The sequence below is a fragment of the Huiozyma naganishii genome, chromosome 2 (assembly GCF_000348985.1).
Source record: "Huiozyma naganishii CBS 8797 chromosome 2, complete genome".
NCBI classification, from domain to species: domain Eukaryota; kingdom Fungi; phylum Ascomycota; class Saccharomycetes; order Saccharomycetales; family Saccharomycetaceae; genus Huiozyma; species Huiozyma naganishii.
In genome coordinates this window covers 803,689-824,828 of record NC_035923.1, presented here as the reverse complement: position 1 = coordinate 824,828, position 21,140 = coordinate 803,689, and the positions used below count along the sequence as shown (strand labels likewise).

Sequence of the window (21,140 nt, the reverse complement as noted above, 5' to 3'; positions counted from 1 at the left end):
AATATTACTGTATTGAACCATCCATGGACGCACAGCAGCAACCATCAAAATTATACACCTCCGGCGCTATCATACTTGACACACCAACGCACGTCGATCCCGAAAAGAGCTTATATGAATCCGGGTAAATCATGTCTTTCGTCCACTTGAGAAAAGAGAAGGTCAAACAATGGCAAAATTTTGAATGTTTGATTGATCTCATATTCGCGGGAAGAGTAACGATCCGACTCAAACGGGGCTTGTATAGGCGACCAGAGCACTCGACAGAACTATTCTTTGATTATTTTGGGAACGAGAAAAAATAGGATATTGGTGCTGTTAATCCTGACATCTATGGCCATAGAAAAAGGAATATTGGAGATTGGTTTTTTGTTCTTTTAATAGAAATTTCAGCGACTTATTGAACTCTATTTGAGAAGACGACGGCTCAGTCCTGTATTGCTTGAAACTTAGATTTGAAGAGGTGAAGAGCTGTGAAGGATGATGAGAAAAATGGTGCCCGAAGGTGCGACGAGCAATACAGGGGAACACCCCACTCATACGGCTGTAACGAGTACGAGAAGTGCCCCCAAGAAGAAAGATGACGATATCAACGCTGCCTTTAGACGAACGGAAGTCATCGGAAAAGGTAAGTTTGGTGTTGTCTATAAAGGTTACAACTTGAGGACGAAACACGTTTACGCAATAAAAGTGTTGAATTTGGATTCAGACGAGGATGAGGTAGAGGATGTGCAGCGAGAAATACAATTTTTGGCTTCTTTGAAACAACTACCAAACGTTACAAGATACTATGGATCCTACTTGAAGAACACAAGTCTTTGGATCATTATGGAATACTGTGCTGGTGGGTCCCTTCGGTCACTGCTTCGACCGGGGAAAATCGATGAAAAATATATTGGCGTGATAATGCGAGAGTTGTTGGTTGCCTTGAAATTCATTCACAAGGACAACATTATACACAGGGATATAAAGGCTGCCAACGTGTTGATAACCAATGAAGGTGGTGTGAAACTATGTGATTTCGGGGTAGCTGCACAGCTAAACCAAAGAACACTTCGAAGACAAACAATGGCTGGGACACCGTACTGGATGGCGCCTGAAGTTATCATGGAAGGTGTCTACTATGATACAAAAGTCGACATATGGTCGCTCGGTATTACTGCCTATGAAATTTCTACTGGGAATCCGCCCTACTGTGATGTGGAAGCGCTTCGAGCGATGCAACTGATCACTAAGTCGAAACCACCCAGATTAGAAGGTAGAAACTATACCCCACTCATAAAAGAGTTTATTGCATTATGTTTGGATGAAGATCCAAACGAAAGACTGTCAGCTGACGAATTGTTAAAGTCTAAATTCATAAAAGCGCATAAAACGACCCCCACTATCGTTCTGAAAGAGCTGATAACAAGATATCTATTGTTCAGAGATAAAAATAATAGGGAAAGCGTTATCGGTGTCGATGATGATAATAACAAGAGACAAAAACAGTCGGAAACTCCAGTTGTTGCAGAGTCTTCGGATAACACAGAGAATTCGCAATTGGATTTCAAGTGGGATTTTGATTCCTTAAGCTCAGCAGAGTACATCTTGGAGAACAACATTAACGTGGACGCAATTCCAGAGGAAAATAGCGAATGGGTTTCAGAGGCTCATGATCAATTCAATTATGCATACCCAGAAGAGGAGCAATTCTCTTATTATCAGACAGGAAATATTACGAAAAGCTTTTTCCAGGGCACCACCATTGGGGAAGGAATACCTACTACCATGTATCATGCTTCCACTCTAAATGCACCACAGCAAGCAACCAATACCGGGAATTACCATAGTAAACCACTTCCTGGGACGGGGACTCAGCTTCATTCCAAGAGTAAAATCAGTTCGAGTACATTTAATACGAACGCAAATACGAGTAGAAGAATTGAAACTAAAGCGCCCAAACAGTTGCTAGACTTGTTTGAAGGTAGTGATGGTATTAAAGAGGTAGAAAGTTGCGAACCTGAAATACCGCGAATATCAGCCACTAACTCTGCATCCGTCTTGGGGACTCTAAAGGAAGACATTACTGTAGAAAAGACCACACAGCATCCAGCATCGAGACCTAGTGGAAACCCAAATCCATACTACACACAGAGCACACCCTCTCTCCCAGTCTTACAAACAAAATTCAACAAACCGTCTAAGGGACCGCAGAGCGCAATAACGTCCGCACCCACGGCAGTTGAGATCGAAATACCAGAGGAGTTACCTGATGGAACGATATCCACATCTACAGATCAAAAGACGAAACCAAGGTCATCTACAGTTTCACTTACGCCGCTATCATATCAGCAACCGCCCGGGTTAGTAAGAAGATTGACCGTTAACAACAACAAGTCAAGCCCGCGGATCAACGAAAGCGAAACAACTGGCGCATCAAACTCGGCCACCGATGATATCTCTCGGGCTACCTCCGGTTATAACAACATCTCTGCTTCTAATGTACACAAACGGACGCCGTCACCGGCGAAGGTACTTCTTTCTGCCACTGGGTCCCCAAACAAACGAGTTGGTTCATCACCAACCAACGCAAACGGGACAAACCCGGCCTCCAATTTGGGCGCCCCGCCCACCATGAGACCCATGACTGGTGTAAACGAGAGTAAAGATTTGCTACTGCATCCGCTAAACGCACCGCACAATAGTAGTGGCAGTTCCGCAAACTTAACGTCCACCAGCCCGTCTGTGGTGAAACCGACAGTCTCTGAAAAGGAGCCTACGAGGGTAAATGTCGACTTCAAGAAGAATAATCCCAATCTAAAACTACAAATGCCGTTACCGACCACAATTGCTAGGAATAAACTACTAGATCCCATAGCTAATAGCGCTGCAGGGGTGCCAGGCAATGAGAATATCAACCAATTTGGCGTGAACACAAGTTCAGCAAAGAAGAACCCTGTGTCCATGACGCCCATAAGCGAAAAGCACATGGATTTCGGAAGTGCGTTGAACGGTGCAGCTAATTTAGGCAAGGTCAAGAGAAGCCCAAGTGTATCCCACAGGAAGAATTCTTTGAACAACGAATATACCGCGAACCATCCCTCAACGAGTCATTCGGTGTTGAACGCTGCGGTCGGCGCTACTGGAAGTGCCACTGCGTCGGAACTCAATGCATTTTCTCACCCAGGAGGGCCAACAAGTATATCTAACAACTCGTCGAATCCGGGGTCTGCAACAATGGCCGCTACGATGGGGGATCCCCACGTGATGCTTCCGCCTCCCACCATTTTGCGGATGGATATGTTCCAAGATGTAAGCTCGTTCGGGATGGGGTCCGGTGTCAAACGCCACATGGACCGCAAACCACAAGTTCTAGAAGAACTAAATATTCTACTCCAGATGTTCGAAACGGGGCTCCCAGTTATTGAGAACACGCTAAAGACACAGCTAGAATCAGCAACGTCCGCCAACACCGGTAACTCCGTATCTTCTGCACTGAACGGCAACGAGGTCAAGAATAACAACAGCAGTGGCAGCATCGCAGCTCCCTTGGCAACAGTCAGCGATGTAGAAGACAAGTAGCAAGACACTGAACAAACGCATGCTCCTACATAGAAGCGAAGTACAATACATAACGTACTGCGCATCACATATATACTCTTTTCACTCAACATTTTTTTCCCTCTTCTGCATAATAACCTCCCCAGCCCCCAACCTCCGGTAGGGATCGCACATACCGCACGATCAAACACAGCCTGCGTAGCCCGGTTGGTTACTGCATCTTCTCTTCACTTCTTGGCGCGCATTCGTCTTGTTCGAGAAAGAAAAATCGCAAAAAAAAATGAAAGAAAAAAATAAATAGATTCGAAAGTGGAAAGATGCAGGAGCGTTTTGACATGATCTTGGAACGTTCGTGTCTGTGATCGTCATCTGCATCAATTTAATTGTTGTGGAACGAAACTTTAACGTTAGGGCAACATTGTGAAGTAAGTCGGTTGACTTTGAGTATTTTTGCGGCATCCCAGCACTTTTCAACGCATTTTGTCGGCATTGTTTCCACCAGTATTTTGAATACAAAAAAAAATTGGACAAAATCAAGAGAGCCATTTGAGGTTCTGATAGACTCTCTTGGCGTACAAGTTTTGAAGCCTTTTCTAGCTTGAAACCACCCATCTGTAACCCCTAAGCAGCAAAACAATAGGGCTGACATTCGCTTATTATATCATACAAAATGGATGCCACAAGTCGCGGAAGTGGTCTGAAACAAAACACTTTTCCAAAAACCCAGTACAACGAGGTTTCGTTGAGGACTTTAGTCATTTCCAAGAATCAGAGTAACGCCACTGGGACACGACTGTCGCCCACGTCCCCCAAAATAGGGCTCCCATTGGGACTGGGAAATCAACGCAGGCCGAGTGAAAATCTGTCGTCGAAGTTCAGTAATATGAAAGCGGAGATTGGCACTCCCCTGGATACAAACAAAATGAAGATGGAAAACGAGTTGGCATCTTTTGACGAATTCTCGCCTCCCAACAAACGCTTCATGATGAGAAACGACAGGCCTATCTCTGATGATTCCATTGGCACAAAAACCTCAGAATTGTTTTCGTCTCCCTCTTCTGATTACGACTCGGGGAGGTCATCTATTGAACACGAGTTTGAGGCATTGGGTATAAGTAAAAGTAATGTGAGGGACAGAAACTCCACGATTTCCGAAGGTAATTCTACTTTGATGATGAATCAAAGCAATATCGACATTGATATACACACCCCAAACAACGGCGATGTGCTATCAGTATCTTCCGCGAGTGAGAAGTCCCTACAGTCATCACCTTTGAGAACCAAACTTATATTCAAGAATAATGCAGATGGGTCGGCGACCACTTTGAAGCAGAGTTCTTATCGTCACGCTAATGGCAGCGAGCCGATTCTGCAACAGATCTCAAGGCCGTACCAGTTGAATGAAACGAATACCGGTTACAACCAATCGAAATCGTTCAGCAACGGTGGTCCGATTACGGCAGGAACCACAAACACAAACATATATGGTCATTCCAACAGTACAACAGCAATTTTACCAAATAAGATTCCGTTAACTGCTTCCCAACGTTACAGACTTCGTAAAGAGCAGACTGAAACCTCGCTGAGAAAATCGATCAAGAAAAAGGAGAGGTTCTACGACGAACAAGACCCTGTGGTAGATTTGCAAGAGGGGGATATTGACGATTCTTTGATATGGAATATACCAATGGCATCCTTCTCAACTAGTGCGTTTTTAACTTCATCTGGACCTAAACATAAGCATGTGATGAATCATCAACCAAATAGGTTGCAAAGCGGACCAAGGGATCAAAGTGAACTGAACGTTACACCTCAAAAAGACAACAACCCGTCCATGTATAACAAGAACTTGAAAACCCCGGACAACTCCTTCGCCAATGAAAAAACGACTTTTGGTAGTCTCGATTTCTTCCAAATGCCAACGTCACCTATTCCTGGTATCAATCGGGTTTCAGATTTCCAGTACATTAAAAATACGACAAAAAACCTGTCCGATGTATACATTCAAAGCTCGAGTACCTTGTCTAAATCGAAATTGACCGAAAGAACGAATTCGGCGGACGTCTTACCTATCGAATTGAAGCAAGCTAGTGATGAAGGCCTGGAGGATTTGATCTTGATATCGAAGGATAAATTGGACATGATGAGTCACTCAAGACCGAGCTGGTTACCACCGAAGGACGTGGCCGAGAAGAGAGCGCATGAGAAGCAGATATCCAAAAGCATGAGCATGGCGTCCATCGACCAGCTTGACAGAACGTCGGAGCGTGAACAAAGGATGATAAGGGATGAGACAAATAAGCAAAAGTTTATTCTGCTGTTAGATAGGGATATTACACGCAAGTCTTCTTTAAAAAGTTTGAAGAAAATGATATGGGAGACAGCACTCACTGCCGATGTTAGATCCAAGGTCTACAGTGAAGTATTACAAGGTAACGCAAAAATTATCACTTCGCGGTATTTGGAGTCATACGAGCAAGTCCTCCAATTAATCAATAAAATGGACTTCCCCAAAAACAAAGAGCTTGAAATAGATCAGAGCATCAATCGTGTTATTCGTACTAAGCGGAACGGGGAAGACGAAATATCGAAGGACTTAATGTTGATGTTACAATTAAAATCCATTTCTTCAGCCGGTTTACTTCCTGGAGACGAATTACTATTCCACCATTTCCTATCTGACGAGTCCTTTGGGTCTTTGAAGGATGTTTGGGAGGCTGTGAATTTGATTCAACTGGCGTGCTTCAATGACGTTTGCCAGGAACAATATGACGAAAAGATTGTGTCACCGAAAAGTATCATGGGTTCGTATCTGCTTCGTACGGACGACTTCAAAGACGAATTCAACCAAGACTGCTTGAACTTTAACACGTGGTGGAATGTACTGGAACGTGTTGATCATACGTTATTCATGTGGATTATGGATATTATAGTAGTGCACAACGGCCAGCCGTTCAGCAACTCCCCTGTAAACCCTGAAATGTTCGCGAAAAAACCGTGGGAGTACTATCGCTCCGCCAAAGTCATCAGCAACTACAAAATATTGTTATCGTTTAGTTTGAACATTTTACTGAACTACCATTTTGGTTTCATGGACATGAAGAGTCTTGCCACGCAGGACGACTCAAACTTCTGTATACCGATACCGATGACTGAACTGATCGATATGGAGAACGTCAACAGCATTTTTGTTAGGAAATGGCTTCATTATTATAAAAAATTCTAGATAGCGGGCGGGCTATTGTCAAACGAATTGTCGACCCATAATCAACTGAAATAAACCAAACTAATAGTTGACTAATATATACACAGACAACTCTTTAAAGGACCACTTTTTTACTTCTGTTTCTTCTCTTCGATGCTTCCCCTAGATAACGATCTTATTGCTTATTTTTTGGGAGGAAACCGAAAAATATATCGGCCAAAAGAAGAGAAACAGGGTATATATGCTGAAGTATGTTACGATGGCGTAACATCTGATGCTATCCAGGACGTTATCAAGTACAGTTACGACGCTAGATTGAAAAGGGAGGTTTTTACTTTTTCCCAATGAGTTGCAACCTGACGTTTCTCCCCCCGGAGCCGATTGCATTGATTGATGAAGACGACGAATCTGAAACTACGACTGATGAGCGCGATGCATGTAATATAAGTGTGGCGTCCATGTCTACATATGGGATCAGTAACAGGAGGCGAAGCAACAGTGCGATAAACTCGAACTATAACTTTTTGAAGGCTCAAGTGAGCGATTGTACTTTAATGGGGGGCCACAACGGTGGTAAGTTTGCTGTTTGGAAGATAACCATAGTTCTCCAGCCTGTCTCCCGTGATAAACGGGCAGCTGCGGCGACCCCGCAGATACATATATACAAGCGGTACTCGCAGTTTGTTACCTTCCGTGAGGAGCTGTTAGAGGAGTTGCATGAGATTAAAGAGGAGGCAGTTAGGGTTCAGGACAGGGAACGAACGAGCAAGTTAATGGCGATAAAAGTACCGCCCCTGCCTCCGCCAGTGCCATGGTACAGTTACTGGCAATACCAAGACGTTAATATGAGTAAAAAATGGCTGATGGAAAGGCGAAGAGGGTTAGAGTATTTTATGAACTACGTTATACTGAATCGTTGCATTGTTGAGAATTGTAAGAAGGTTATATTGTCCTTTATAGAGCGTAAAGATGGTTGATTCTGTAGACGACGCTGGATATATTTAAGAATTGAGGAGTGGGGGACCGGTTCCTATATTTTGTAATGGAGAAAGGGCTACTGTTCTTGATTGGTATATACATATATAACCACTCTATTATTGATTTTCAGTCCCAGTAATAATAAGAAGAAGAGGAAGGACAAAAGAAGGTAAGTTCATTTATGGACGGGAATAAAGAATGTGCGTTGAGGTTTGGTTGTTCGTAAAAATGAGCGGAGACAGGAGGTTGCTTGCAGGAAAGCACGCGGGTAATCCTGCTGTCTCTATCACCGTTTCTTCAACTGCAAGTTTCTTACCTGTTCCTCTAATTTCTTAACGTTATTTTGAGTTTCCTCGAGATCACCGTTCAGTCTGATTCTCTCGTTGACGATGTTTTGTTCCCATTGTCTAAATCTTTGTTCCTCTGCCTTCACTTGATCGGTGAAGTACTTCTTCAGAGCGTTCTCCTCCTCTTTGTATTTGGGGTTGTAGAACAATTTCCTTGCCGGTGCCTTTACTGGGGCACCAGAGGTACTTGTGGACAAAGAGCCGTTACCGTTTTCTTTATCCTTCTCTTCTGTGACGCCTTCCAATCTGAGTCTCCTGTAGGCCTCGTAGTGGATTTCCTCCGTGGTTAGAATCAAGTCCAGCAAGTACGTTCTCAGCAGCAGGCTTCTCAACTTCCGGAAGTCGCAGTGTTCATCGTTTTCGACCTCTACCAACCCCCATGGGTACTTCCTTGCGGCGACCATCGTGCCCTTCCCATCGTCGAATTTCTTTTCGGACCCGACAATCGCAAATGGCATGGACTCGATCAATTGTCTTGCATGTTCAATTGCGGCAGTATCCTGTGTGGCCACGGGGGTGCTGTCCCCATGCCCTGCAGGCTCGTCGTCACCACCACCTAGCGAAGAGGAGTCCAGTGGCGGGGTGAAGATTCTGATCTCCTGCGCCTCGATGACCTGTCTGATCCTTGATTTGAACGTGGCCAGTTCCTGTGCGGTCAATGTGTCCGATTTTGCAATTACGGGGATCAGGTTGGCCCGTGTAGCGAGCCGTTTCATCGTCTCTATATCGAGCGGTTTCAACCCGTGGCCCGTGGGCTTAATGAAGTAGAGCACGGCGTGAACTCTGAGGTCAAACTTGACCCCACGGTAGGGCTGCTGGTCCTGACGCATGAACGAGTCGTGCTGGTCGTCGATGAAGTCGACGAGCGGCTGCCAGGCTTTCCTGTTATTTATGTTGTCCCCAAACCCGGGCGTGTCGATGACGTTGACCCTGAGGTTGAAGCTCTTCTCCTCCAGGACGGCCCTCGTAACGTCGATCTCGACGGTTCTCCGGATGGGCAACTCGCGGCGCCGCTGTGGGTCCGCGTGCTTCAGCGTCGTCTGGAACAGCGTATTGATAAACGTCGTCTTCCCGAGCCCGCTCTCCCCACACACCATCAAGTTGAGCACACCGCCTTGCTCGCTCACAATCTTGTACCGCTGGTTGGGCAGGTTTGCAATCCCGACAGGCTTAGCAATTGCAGTCATTCTCGATCAATACTTCTCTAAAACTCTGTACCGTTGCTCTATCTCTCCTGTTTCTTGTCTCACAAGCACACAATCAAACACCCACTCACAAAGATAACACCTAGAATGTGTCAGGCAACGCAGTAGTCTCCCAATCGGCCCGAAATCAGCCTTCAGACACGAACATCAACGTCAACATCAACAACTTCTCGAGATCAGCAACTTCTCGAGAAAACATCAAATTCGAAGTCATTTTTGACGGCGATGACTTCGTGACGACGACGACGACGACGACGCTGTTGATGCTGTTGTTGATGTTGCAGGGACTCGTTGATGCTGCGACCGTTGAGATCGTCTAGTAGGGTCGACAATTGACTGGGATCTTTTTTTGCGCTTTTGACTTGGGCGATGGTGGTCAATTGGTGGCGGGAGACGTCCGCGTCACTGGCGGATCGGGTGACGGTGCGCAGGTCTTCCGGCGCTGCTGGGCTCGGGTTGTTCGCGGAGGGTGATGGTTGCTCGCGAGGGCCAGATAAGGTGATTCTGAGGATCCCCCGGGGCAGTACTTTTGATATTCATAGTGTCGACGCGATGATTGGGACCGAGGCAGAGTATGTCCACGGGGGTGGGGTGTCCCTTGCCCTGTTCCAGCGGTTCTCAAAGGACTGCTGGTCAAGTTTCAGTGCAGCGGAGCATTTGCAAGGATTACTTACTGAGACGGTGATTCTCACCTTCCATTTCGTCACTCTGTGCGTGGGCGAGCGGGACGGGTTAGAGATCCCACTACGGTTGTCTCGGTACCTTAACGAGGTGCTTTTGGCGACAACCGTGGACAACCCGGTGGTACACCCGCTGTGTTTCGCGAAACGGTATAGGTTCCACTCCCGCTTTCAAGTGTACGACTCGCTAGTGTGCCAACTTTGCCGGTTGTTCTCACGTCCAGCGGGGCCATTAGAACCTTCAGTCAGACAGATCGCCGCGGCGGTTATGTCCAGGTGTCTTGAAATACCGGAGCAGGACGAGCACGGTGACTACACTCTAAACACGACGTTAGTGCCCCTGCTGGACTACGCGAACCACAGTGCGGAGCCGAACGCCCGGTTCGACGCAGACGCTGCAGATGTCGTGTTGAAGTTGGACCCGATGGTAGCTGAACCAACGGAGGTGCTTATCTCGTACAACGACACCGTAGAAGTGCTCGACTTCGTGCTGACTTACGGGTTTGTGCCGCAGGCGGCAACACACTTCAACTTCACCATCGATAGAGACTGGCTGCTACTCAACCACAGGGACATGTACAGGTTCTGTAAGTGGTTCCACATAAATTTGAGCTTCCAAGCGGTGCGGAACACGGAGGGGTGGTGTCTGTCCCCTGCAAATCTGGTGGCCCTAAACCTCTGGTTCACGCTGGGGAGCAAGCTTGTTTACGAAGAGGTGGGACTGTCCACCATTGACGATACGACCTCCGACTTTGTTCACTACTAGAGAAGACACACCCTCGGAGGGTCAGCTCAGCATCGGGACCATCGTGCGTTCGATCTTAACGACCTAGACTCACAGGGTCATCGAAGAGGCAGATTCAATTGGCAAACTGATCAACCTCATCAAGGAGTTTCTGCGCTACAGAGTGAAACAGTTACAAGCAATTGAGCAAGAACACAGCGACTCCTACACTTTCAAAGACCTGGTGCGCACCGAATTACAAGTCATGAAAGAGGTGCTGTCCAGGGATGCGGGAGATATAATCTCAAAAGAACGCTACGAGGACGGTCCGCCGTTGCTGCCGCCACTCATCCATCTGGCATAAACCTTACACAAAGCGGCAAGAGAGTCCCGAGGACATTGAGCCATTGAGTTGTAGTGGTCATCGTCGTGGTCACCAAAATATATATTTGTAAATAGAAGCAGAGGAGCAGCGACTGAGAACGCGTAACTACATGTTAAAAAGCAAAGAGGGGAACACGACCGAGGGGATTGGTACACCGGTATTACACAGTGCGATGGTGTCGATTTTGAATTGTATGGTTGCCCTTTTCGGGGTGTTTCAGTACGTTCAGTGCACGCACTTCTACTTGAAACCGAATGAAGTCAAGTGCTTCTACGAGAATCTGGCATCTGGGAACCTGCTGATCGGGGATCTGGATGTGACTGTAGAGGGGCAGTACGGGATCTACGAGGAGAACCCGGACGTCAGTCTCAGCATCACTATCGATGAGACGTTCGACAACGACCACCGCGTCTTCAATCAGAAGAACTCGTTCACTGGTGATTTCACGTTCACCACTTTGGAGACGGGCGAGCACAGAGTCTGCATTCGCCCTCACTACAAGGATACAAAGGCCAAGTTGAGAATCTACATCGATTTTGAAATCAGCCATATACGGTACCTGGACTCGAAGAGAAAGGAGGGTGTCACCTCGTTGAAGGGCAGGATTGACCAGCTGACACAGAGACTGTACAATATCCGCACCGAGCAGGAAGTTATCAGGAAGAAAGAGGCCATTTTCAGAAACCAGAGTGAATCGGCCAACAGCAAGATAATGTTCTGGTCCGTGGTCCAATGCATAGCACTAGCAGGAGCATGCGCGTTCCAACTCCGCTACTTGAAGAATTTTTCGTCAAGCAGAAGGTAGTATAGTCCATTTGTCCCGCGCAATAGGGAATAACCTCAATTTTTATATTCACAGTTGTATAACAAGAAACGAATGTATTCGCTCGTGTCAAATATCACAACACAGCGACGTCAATCGATTGAGGAATCTTTAACGAATAATTTAAAATCGCAGCCAAATTCGAAAAGTTGCACTGTTTGATAACAAAGTTGCAGTTGTATGAAATCCCGTACAAGAAAAAGCACGGATTGCATGCTGAGATTACATCTACGCAAGATGTCATCCACTGCAACGAATTACCCTCAAGAATTTGTCAAGTTTCTTAATGCGAGTCACACCCCCTACCATGCAACGCACAACATCAAGTGTCATCTTTTGGATAACGGGTTCCAGGAATTAAGCGAACGTGACTCTTGGAACGGCAAAGTGTTGAAATGTGGGAAGTACTTTGTTACTAGGAACAATTCGTCCATTATTGGGTTTGTGGTCGGTGGCATGTGGGCTCCTGGGAACCCAATTGCTATAGTGGGGGGGCATACGGATTCTCCAACGTTGCGGATCAAGCCAATCTCGAAGAGAACCGCTGAGGGATATCTGCAAGTCGGCGTGGAGTGTTATGGGGGTGGTATTTGGCACTCGTGGTTTGATAAGGATTTGGCCGTTGCAGGGAGGGTGATGGTCAGTGACCCGGAAACCGGTAAGACAGTCGCAAAGTTGGTCGATATCAATAAACCTTTATTGAAGATCCCCACTTTGGCGATACACTTGGATATAGACGTAAACCAGAAATTCGAGTTCAACAAGGAAAGTCAATTGTTACCTGTCGCTGGCCTGGTTAAGGAAACCAACGCGACGGAGACAGCTGATTCGGTGCGCAAAGACTATTTCAGTTCCATCAAAGAAACAATTGAAAGACATCATGAGGAACTTTTGAACTTGATTGCAAAGGAACTAGATATCAAGTCCACAAAGGAGATCGAAGATTTCGAACTCATCCTGTACGACCATAACGAGGCTTGTCTAGGCGGGTTATCAGAGGAATTCGTTTTTTCCGGGAGGTTGGATAACTTAACTTCCTGTTTCACCTCGATGCATGCCATGACTCTTGCTGCAGATACAGGAATTGAGAGTGAGACTGGTATTAGACTTTTTGCTTGTTTTGACCATGAGGAAATCGGATCGTCCTCCGCACAAGGTGCAGACTCTAATTTCTTGCCAAATATTTTGGAAAGATTGGCCCTGTTGAGAGGTAATGAAAAGGACAAAGACGAACCATTAACCAAATCGATGAATCTGGAGACATCCGCAAAATCGTTCTTTTTGTCCTCTGACGTTGCACATGCAGTCCATCCAAATTATGCTGGGAAATATGAGTCCCAACACAAACCAATGATTGGAAGCGGTCCTGTGATAAAAATTAACGCTAACCAGCGTTATATGACGAACTCTCCAGGTATCGTTCTTTTGAAAAAATTGGCTGACAAAGTCCAAGTTCCATTGCAACTGTTTGTTGTGGCAAATAACTCGCCCTGTGGCTCCACCATCGGCCCAATTTTGGCCTCCAAAACAGGTATCAGAACATTAGACTTGGGCAACCCAATATTAAGCATGCATTCAATCAGAGAGACTGGAGGTGCTGCGGACCTTGCTTATCAGATTAAATTGTTTCAAGCATTTTTCGAGGATTATTCTTTATTAGAAAGCAAAATAGAGGTATAGTTTACTCAAGTACTAAAACACGTCCGCGATTTATCTATTTATTTACAATGTAAGTATGATCTAATTCACTTCAACATCACCTTTCCCAGTAGTTTTGTCGTTAGCCAGTCAGACAGGTAACCTTTGGAACAAGTTGTTTTATGACTCCTAGTTAAAAATCGTCCCAATACATTTTTTGTTGTTATGTGGCCTCTACAAAGAAGCAATATTTTTTTTCCTAATGGGTAGATAAATTACTATCTATAAATGCCAATTTAGGTATGCTAAATTTTGTTTCAGCATATCGTTACGTTCAAGTTTGATAAAAGCAAAATATCTCGTGACAGCGTATTTCCTATATAAATATACTATAAACTTTTCAATATCAACAAGTTAAGCCTTGTTGGCGCAATCGGTAGCGCGTGTGACTCTTAATCACAAGGTTAGGGGTTCGAGCCCCCTACAGGGCTTCTTTTTTTAAAAACTTTTTTTGTCGTATAGTGCGATTTGCGTCTTTGAAACTCTAATCTACGTGCCGACCACTATAAGTACCACATTATTCAAATAAATTTCTTCGATAACAATCCGGAGATCGAAGCTATTCTTGAATATAGTCACCCTCGGGCAAGAAATGTTGTAATGTCAGTTTATCTTACAAAGATGAAAAATTTATATGCTGTTTATAGTTTTTTTAATGAAACTAGTTCGCCTTGATAGCGGTTTCGGATGCTAGACTCTCAAAGAGAGTTGGTCTCACTTTCAAGTCGCGCTCCGAAACATCGTTGTATTTCACAACCTTGAAAGAACCAGTACCCACCGACATTGTTTGGCCCAGAATAATACATTCCGAAACACCTTCTACAGCGTCCTTCTTCATATAGAAAGCGGCATCAAACAAATGATCCGTAGTCTTCTCGAAAGAGGCCAATTGTAAAACAGAATCTCTCATTTTGCTCAAACCAAACCGTGTAATACCCAATACCTCACCCTTATACGTCATGACATCACCTAACAATTGAATATGACGAGGATCCACGCTCATACCGTGATTACTCATGGTGTAGTCGATTTCACCGACGATACTAGCTCTTGCTGCCTCAATACCAAGTACTGAGTTGACCTCCAACACATGGTTCGTTATCGTTTTCGAACCAATAACACCGTCAGTACACATGACCTCACGCAGCCCATATCCTTCAACAAGCAGTTCTCTTTTGCCATCGTCACGAATATTAATAACTGCTCTCGAAATATCAGGCAACCCTTTAACCACGACATCGGGCAAAGAACGACGTAAGGTTTGCATCTTATAGAAAACCTCATTTTCACTTGGCTCTTTAGCGGATGTAGATATCGATTTTGCCTTCATCCCTTCAGGGTAAACGTTGACATGGATTTTATCCTTACCTAGGATGTGAATGTCAGTTGTCTGAATTTTCAGTTTTGGAGCCCTTGAAAGAGCAACCGCAATATCTTCCATGGTCAATTCCAGCTGTAGTTTCTCAATAGTTGCCAAATCTACCCTTATCTCTAGATAAGACATGTTGCCCCTGTAAACATCCTGTATGTAAAATGCGAGGTCGGACAATAAAGTCTTCTCAATTCTACCCTTGACAACTCTAGCAGCTCTCTCATCTCCTTCATTCACTAGGACAGCATTGATGATAGGCGTGGATATAACTTTTGAAGCGTTAATAATTTCCTTGATACGAGGCACACCGAGGGTAACATTCATCGAGGCAACACCGGCAAAATGGAAAGTTTTCAACGTCATTTGAGTCCCGGGTTCACCAATGGACTGTGCACCAATAGCACCCACTGCAGTACCAGGTTCCACCTTTGCCCTATGATACTTATGCAAAGCAATGGTTAAGAAAGCGTTCACGTTCTTCTTCGTGATTTTATACACTTGGTCAACAGAAGCCTGCAGTTCCGAAGAAACAACTTCCATTGAGGTGTCACCACCATTTTGGGTCATTTCTAACAACCCTCTTGTATTTCTGATTTGAGCCAACCTTGCAGCCTTTTCCTGCATGTACATCCTCAAAGATTTGTAAAACGCCCTTTCAGCATCATGACGATCAGCGTATCTTTCATCATCAATAAGCTCTTTTGGTACAACCGCTCCCAGATTATCATATCTGATCAGCTTTTCTTCCAGCGGTTTTAGGACATTATCCGTCTCACGTACGATTTCATATGGGAGGAGCCCAGTTTCATTTTTGTTGAATGTGATGTTGCATGCATGATCCCAGGATCTTATGAAATTGACCGGTTTGGCATTTCCTTCCATATCAAGGGGGTCTAAACCATCACCACCATAAGTAAATTGCACAATACCATTAGCTGAAGTTCTGACGGTATCATCGTACTGACAAGACAAATCCTCTAATGACTTCATCAATCTACGAGACATATAACCTGTTTCGGCAGTCTTAACAGCGGTATCCACCAAACCTTCACGCCCCGAGATAGCATGAAACAAGAACTCGGGTGGTGTTAAACCTGAAAAGAAAGAATTTCTCACGAAACCCTTAGATTGTGGAGTTTTGGAGTTTTTCTGGAAATGAGGTAGCGAACGATCTTGGAAACCATCTGGAACACGGTTACCGGAAATAATTTGTTGACCGACAACTGCCACCATTTGGGAAACATTCAATGTAGAACCTTTCGACCCACAAGTAGCCATAATCAAAGGTGCATTCAGGTTATCCAATTCGTTAATACAGACGTCACCGACTTCTTCTCTGACCTTGGAAAGCAAACCACCAATTTTGGCTTCCAGCGTTTGTTCCTCATTACAACCTGGTTGGGTTTCAAGTTTGCCATTTTTAAACATATCAATCAGCTCGTCACATTTGGCATATGCAAACCTGACCATCTCTTCCTTTTTATCCCTTAAGTCACTACTAGGAGTAACATCGCTGATACCGATGGAAAAACCTCTATTCCCTAAATAACGAGCACATAACTTAGCCATTCGGTTCATCGTATTAGCTGCCTCCTGTGGCCCATAATCTCTTAGAATTGTATAGAAAACAGAATGCTTTTTACCATCACCGAGCACGGACTTGTCCATGACACCGCTCAGTATTTCTGACCCTCTAATAATAACAAAACCGTCGTTTATAGACATTTCGTTTGGAAAGGACTTATCCTTTGGCGGAATATAAACCTTATTTTTAGCATCCAAGTTGATAACGACGGGCGATTTCTTATTAGGTCTAATCAGCAAAGAAAAAACTTGTTTACCAGTCCATAGATAGTAAGGTTTCATAATGGCTGGCGGAGGTATGTCAAACTGAAGTTTGGCGTCAGACATCATCGATAACAACTGGGTCAACGAACCCAAATCGAAAAAGGAGTCCTTATGGGAAATCAGATATGACCCAGTGATGAAATCTTGGGTGGCCGCAATAATAGGTTCACCAGATTTTGGAGTCAACAAATTGTTCTTAACACCCATCAGGTTGATGGCCTCTGCTCTTGCTTCTTCTGTTTGAGGAACGTGCAAATTCATTTCGTCACCATCGAAATCTGCATTATATGGTGTACAGACACATTCGTTCAAACGGAATGTTCTCCAAGGGCGAATTTTAGCATAATGGGAAAGAATGGATAATCTATGCAACGATGGTTGACGGTTGAACAATACGACGTCACCGTCCTCCAGGTGTCTTTCTACAACGTCACCGTACTGCAGATTTTTGGCTAGCTTTAATTTATCACCATAACGTAGGTTACGTCTGGCCTCCTCATTTTTCTTCAAAAGATAGTTTGCACCTGGATGAACTGTGGGACCATTGATGATAAGTTGTTGCAGTTTTCGTTTGTTGTATCTTGTTACCTTTTCCGGGAAGGTTAATACTTTGGCAACGAGTTGCGGTACTGCAACCTCATCAATTGATAAGTTCGGATCTGGAGAGATAACGGTTCTACCCGAAAAGTCAACCCGCTTCCCTGACAAATTACCTCTAAATCTACCTTGTTTACCTTTCAAACGTTGACAAAACCCTCTTATGGGCTTTACTTTACCACCACCGCTCGATGCCCCTGGTAACATAGCTGGGTTGACGGAATCGGAATTTATGTACATTGCCACGGTAAGTTGCAAGTAATCCCAATGTTCCATCATGTTGTTAATGGATATACCCTTTGCCAAACCTGCTTTGATAAGGGAAGACGTCCAAACAATTTCGGTTAGTTTTACCGTCAAGTCATCTTCATTGGAAGCTGGTGAGTCTTGCATCGTAACAGATGGTCTTATACACACCGGTGGTGCTGGAAGGTACCTCCAGATATACGTTTCTGGGCGACCTGATCTAACGGTAGAATTGATACCCAGCAGTTCACAGTCTTCAGACTTCAGCTGTTTAAATAGAGTTAGTGTCTTCAGCGGGTTCAAATCGTCAGAACACCGTTTGACAAACCTTTCTAATTCTGGATGGTGGGTCAAGATCTCATTCCATTCACCAATCCATCTATCTTTCTCTGGTACCATTTTTTTCCCAACCCAACGGAAAGTGTCGTGGATGATTTTCAGTGACGCAGTCCCCGCACCAGCTGCTGCCTTTTTAACCACACCGTTAAGGCCACCACACTTCAAACATCTTCTCTGTTTTTTACACTGGTCTATAACTTTTTTCAAGATGCTCATCTTCCTCAAATTATCAATACCGGGTCGACGCAACTCCTTCAAAAAGTCTCTTCTATCTTTATCCGACAGTAGAACAGCGGAACAGTCTTTACAGATACATTGAAGAATCTGGATGGTGGACTTGAAGTACCCGACATGGAACACGGGCAATGCCAATTTGATATGGCCGAAATGACCATGACAGGAAGCCAAATTCCCATGACAGGTCATACATTCTTGGGATGACGAGGAAACACCCATCCTGCGATCCAATGCACCCCCGGTCTTCTGTTCTCTTCCCTTTTCCAGATCGAACAAGTCACGAGTTGTGATCTCAACTTCAGACTGCGCAACAATATCAGCAGCATTTAAAGCACTGAACTCAATACCGCTGATCTTCTTTTGCGTCTCACCAACTACCACTTCCTTCATCCTGATTTAATATATACTAAAAAGGACTATACGCAGAGTGGCACGACGAATTCAAAAGAGATCCTCACGACAAGCACACTCTAAAAAAGTAGTAATAGGAAAAATTCAATGGGTTATGATACAAGACCGCACGGTATCCACCCGAATTGATAGTCGATCCTTATGGCACACGCAATTCAAGTCAAAGAACAGCTCTTTTGAGATCAGATGTATTGATATTTTTTGAGATGCGATGCTTTTGAAAGTTTTTTTTTCAGATGAAAAAACACCACGATACGTTCAGAGTGATATTTAAATATGCTAGCGCCAGAAAAAGCTGGTAAAAGGGTTCTATAATAAAGAAAATGAGAGCCGCACTGTGTTTTATTAGAATGAACAGAAGTTGATGATACTTTGGGTCGAGTAACGAGGGTTGTGTGTGATCCAAACGTTTCTGAAGAAGTGTTAGTACGTGAGAAAGCTGAGGTCATTTTGTTGTAGTTATTCTTGTAAAAGAGTGCACACAATTTTCTAATACTCAGTTTGCTGCATTATATTGGAGACTTGAGGGATAAGCAACATATAGTTTTTGAAGAATCGCAGTGGATTTCGAGAAGATTCGGTCACAAAGAGGAAATAATATAAGGTGGGATTATGGGACAATCAGTATCATCTCAGGAACCGGAACCTACCCAGGAAAGTGATCCACAACTCGGAAATGGTACAACCGAGGAAATAGAGCAAGAATACAATGATAGGGTTCTGCGACAATTTAATGCCTCTGAATTGTACACATTTAAATGCAGAGTTGGAATGACTAGACAGCTGAACGATGTAGTACTTGAACAGGAGTTGCTCGAATGGCTCTGTCTACCCTTGGAGGGTCATCTTCAGCAGCCGTCAAAGTTACTAGTAGGCGTAATAAAAGTATTAGGTCAGTTCCCATTCATCAGCAATACGGGGGGCAATTTGACTGCTGTGTCACTTCTAAAAGCTGTGATTCTCATTAATAGAGGGAAGTGCTTGAAGTATATCGGTAATAAATCCTATAACCATTTGGAATTGATATTCATGGCATTGTATCTTGCACAGGATTCTCATGACTCGACAAAAAAAGAGAGTTACGATCCAAAGGAACCACACAATATAGAGAAGGTTATTTCCAGCTACGATGGGAACAGTGACTGTGTCTCAGAAATTACAGTACAAGCTGATAATTTGTTACAGTTTACAACTATGCTGTTGCTTCTGTCGGCCAGAATTCCAAGACCCAACTCCCAAATCGATCTGAAAACAGCAGATAATGATTGGGCCAAGTATGAGAAATCTGCATACAACGTGATTCGGACGATGAACAGTTCAATAATCTCCAGTTGTCAGACGCACACCATCAGTTTCCACCAATTCTATGACGTCATATCCATCCTACTCCCCACTATACTAACCACCCTCGACAACCTCCTGCAGCATCTTTTATACACACCGGACCAGCTTGTCGACCATACAGCGTTGGGCCCCACTTTCACCGAGACGAAAGTGATGAACCACGGATCATTTGCTCTCTTGCAATTTGCCCTGGCAGACAAGGGGTACCCTATCAGCAAGCTTCAAAAGTTGTACGTGGGGAGGGACAGTGGGTTTTCCATGAGGTCTTTCCAAGGAAAAGTGTTCCACTGGCATGCACCTACACTACTTTTTGTCAGTGGTTCCCGAATCCAAGACGATGACGACTACAGTAAAAACAAAAACCCGCGCTACTCCAAGTTCTTAGAGGACTTCAGAAAGCTGAGAGACACCGATCAGCAGCTGAGTCCCTGTCTTTTGAAGAAAAGGAAGGTAATGTTCGTGATCTACATAGAGTCTCCCTGGAGGGTCACTAATAAGGATTATTTTAGCGCGGGTAGGACAACCATCTTCCAGTTGTCACCGGAGCTGGATATATTCAAGGCCAACAGAGATGATGTTGTGTACTTCAATACAATGGGTGGCGGGATTGGAATTGGGGATACGCAACCATATACGAAGGTGAACTATCGAGAGTACCGTCCTGGTAACATCTCTCTAACGCTGGACAGTTCATTAGAGTTTGGTGCATTTCGAAATGTGGGCCCAGGTGGGATGTTTGAACCCGGGGCTCTATTCACGCGAAGAAACGGCGACGGTGTGGTTACCAGCAATAGTTACGAACTGCGATTTCTGATTCAGGACGTGGAAGTATGGGGTTGTGGTGGTGAGAAAGAATTGAGCGAACAGATGAAGCAGCTCCAGTGGGAGGAAACAGAGGCAAAGCGCCGGCAGCACGTCAATTTGAAAAGTTTGAGCGAAGACAGAGCTTTGCTAGAGATGGCGGGGCTCGTTGGCCAGCATCAGAGTGGCGGGTCGATATAACCACTGCCGTGTCTAATAGAAATGTAGACTTTGACTGCGAGATCGAAATATAATATGTAAGCACTGTATATATATTCATGTAAACACATGGTTGTATTCACACAATGCAGGAACCATACCAATCAAAAAGAAACATTCCTTTTAAGACGACGGGAA

At 44.6% G+C, this 21,140-nt stretch overlaps 9 protein-coding genes and 1 non-coding gene across 10 annotated transcripts; 8 read left to right on the top strand and 2 right to left on the bottom strand.

The window, feature by feature from the left end:
* Positions 1 to 480: 480 nt before the first annotated feature.
* On the top strand, positions 481 to 3,564 carry KIC1 (putative serine/threonine protein kinase KIC1; the record flags this gene model as incomplete). Its single annotated transcript, XM_022606414.1, has 1 exon — positions 481 to 3,564. The coding sequence occupies one exon, from the start codon at positions 481 to 483 to the stop codon at positions 3,562 to 3,564; it is 3,084 nt and encodes a 1,027-aa protein (XP_022463112.1).
* A 649-nt stretch (positions 3,565 to 4,213) lies between these two features.
* Positions 4,214 to 6,769, top strand: SBE22 (Sbe22p; the record flags this gene model as incomplete). Its single annotated transcript, XM_022606413.1, has 1 exon — positions 4,214 to 6,769. One exon carries the CDS (start codon positions 4,214 to 4,216, stop codon positions 6,767 to 6,769), a length of 2,556 nt encoding a protein of 851 aa, XP_022463111.1.
* A 323-nt stretch (positions 6,770 to 7,092) lies between these two features.
* Positions 7,093 to 7,725, top strand: YPT35 (Ypt35p; the record flags this gene model as incomplete). The annotated part of the gene is made up of 1 exon (XM_022606412.1): positions 7,093 to 7,725. The coding sequence occupies one exon, from the start codon at positions 7,093 to 7,095 to the stop codon at positions 7,723 to 7,725; it is 633 nt and encodes a 210-aa protein (XP_022463110.1).
* A 287-nt stretch (positions 7,726 to 8,012) lies between these two features.
* CDC12 (septin CDC12) lies at positions 8,013 to 9,260 on the bottom strand (the record flags this gene model as incomplete). Its single annotated transcript, XM_022606411.1, has 1 exon — positions 8,013 to 9,260. One exon carries the CDS (start codon positions 9,258 to 9,260, stop codon positions 8,013 to 8,015), a length of 1,248 nt encoding a protein of 415 aa, XP_022463109.1.
* Positions 9,261 to 9,647: 387 nt separating this feature from the next.
* On the top strand, positions 9,648 to 10,724 carry CTM1 (cytochrome c lysine N-methyltransferase; the record flags this gene model as incomplete). Its single annotated transcript, XM_022606410.1, has 1 exon — positions 9,648 to 10,724. One exon carries the CDS (start codon positions 9,648 to 9,650, stop codon positions 10,722 to 10,724), a length of 1,077 nt encoding a protein of 358 aa, XP_022463108.1.
* Positions 10,725 to 11,239: 515 nt separating this feature from the next.
* ERP5 (Erp5p) lies at positions 11,240 to 11,872 on the top strand (the record flags this gene model as incomplete). Its single annotated transcript, XM_022606409.1, has 1 exon — positions 11,240 to 11,872. The coding sequence occupies one exon, from the start codon at positions 11,240 to 11,242 to the stop codon at positions 11,870 to 11,872; it is 633 nt and encodes a 210-aa protein (XP_022463107.1).
* A 231-nt stretch (positions 11,873 to 12,103) lies between these two features.
* Positions 12,104 to 13,570, top strand: APE4 (aspartyl aminopeptidase; the record flags this gene model as incomplete). The annotated part of the gene is made up of 1 exon (XM_022606407.1): positions 12,104 to 13,570. The coding sequence occupies one exon, from the start codon at positions 12,104 to 12,106 to the stop codon at positions 13,568 to 13,570; it is 1,467 nt and encodes a 488-aa protein (XP_022463106.1).
* A 376-nt stretch (positions 13,571 to 13,946) lies between these two features.
* KNAG0Btrna11K lies at positions 13,947 to 14,019 on the top strand. Its single transcript has one exon. It is a non-coding gene; the product is annotated as a tRNA-Lys (tRNA).
* A 230-nt stretch (positions 14,020 to 14,249) lies between these two features.
* RPO31 (DNA-directed RNA polymerase III core subunit RPO31) lies at positions 14,250 to 18,617 on the bottom strand (the record flags this gene model as incomplete). The annotated part of the gene is made up of 1 exon (XM_022606406.1): positions 14,250 to 18,617. One exon carries the CDS (start codon positions 18,615 to 18,617, stop codon positions 14,250 to 14,252), a length of 4,368 nt encoding a protein of 1,455 aa, XP_022463105.1.
* Positions 18,618 to 19,250: 633 nt separating this feature from the next.
* RTC5 (Rtc5p) lies at positions 19,251 to 20,984 on the top strand (the record flags this gene model as incomplete). Its single annotated transcript, XM_022606405.1, has 1 exon — positions 19,251 to 20,984. The coding sequence occupies one exon, from the start codon at positions 19,251 to 19,253 to the stop codon at positions 20,982 to 20,984; it is 1,734 nt and encodes a 577-aa protein (XP_022463104.1).
* Positions 20,985 to 21,140: the final 156 nt, after the last annotated feature.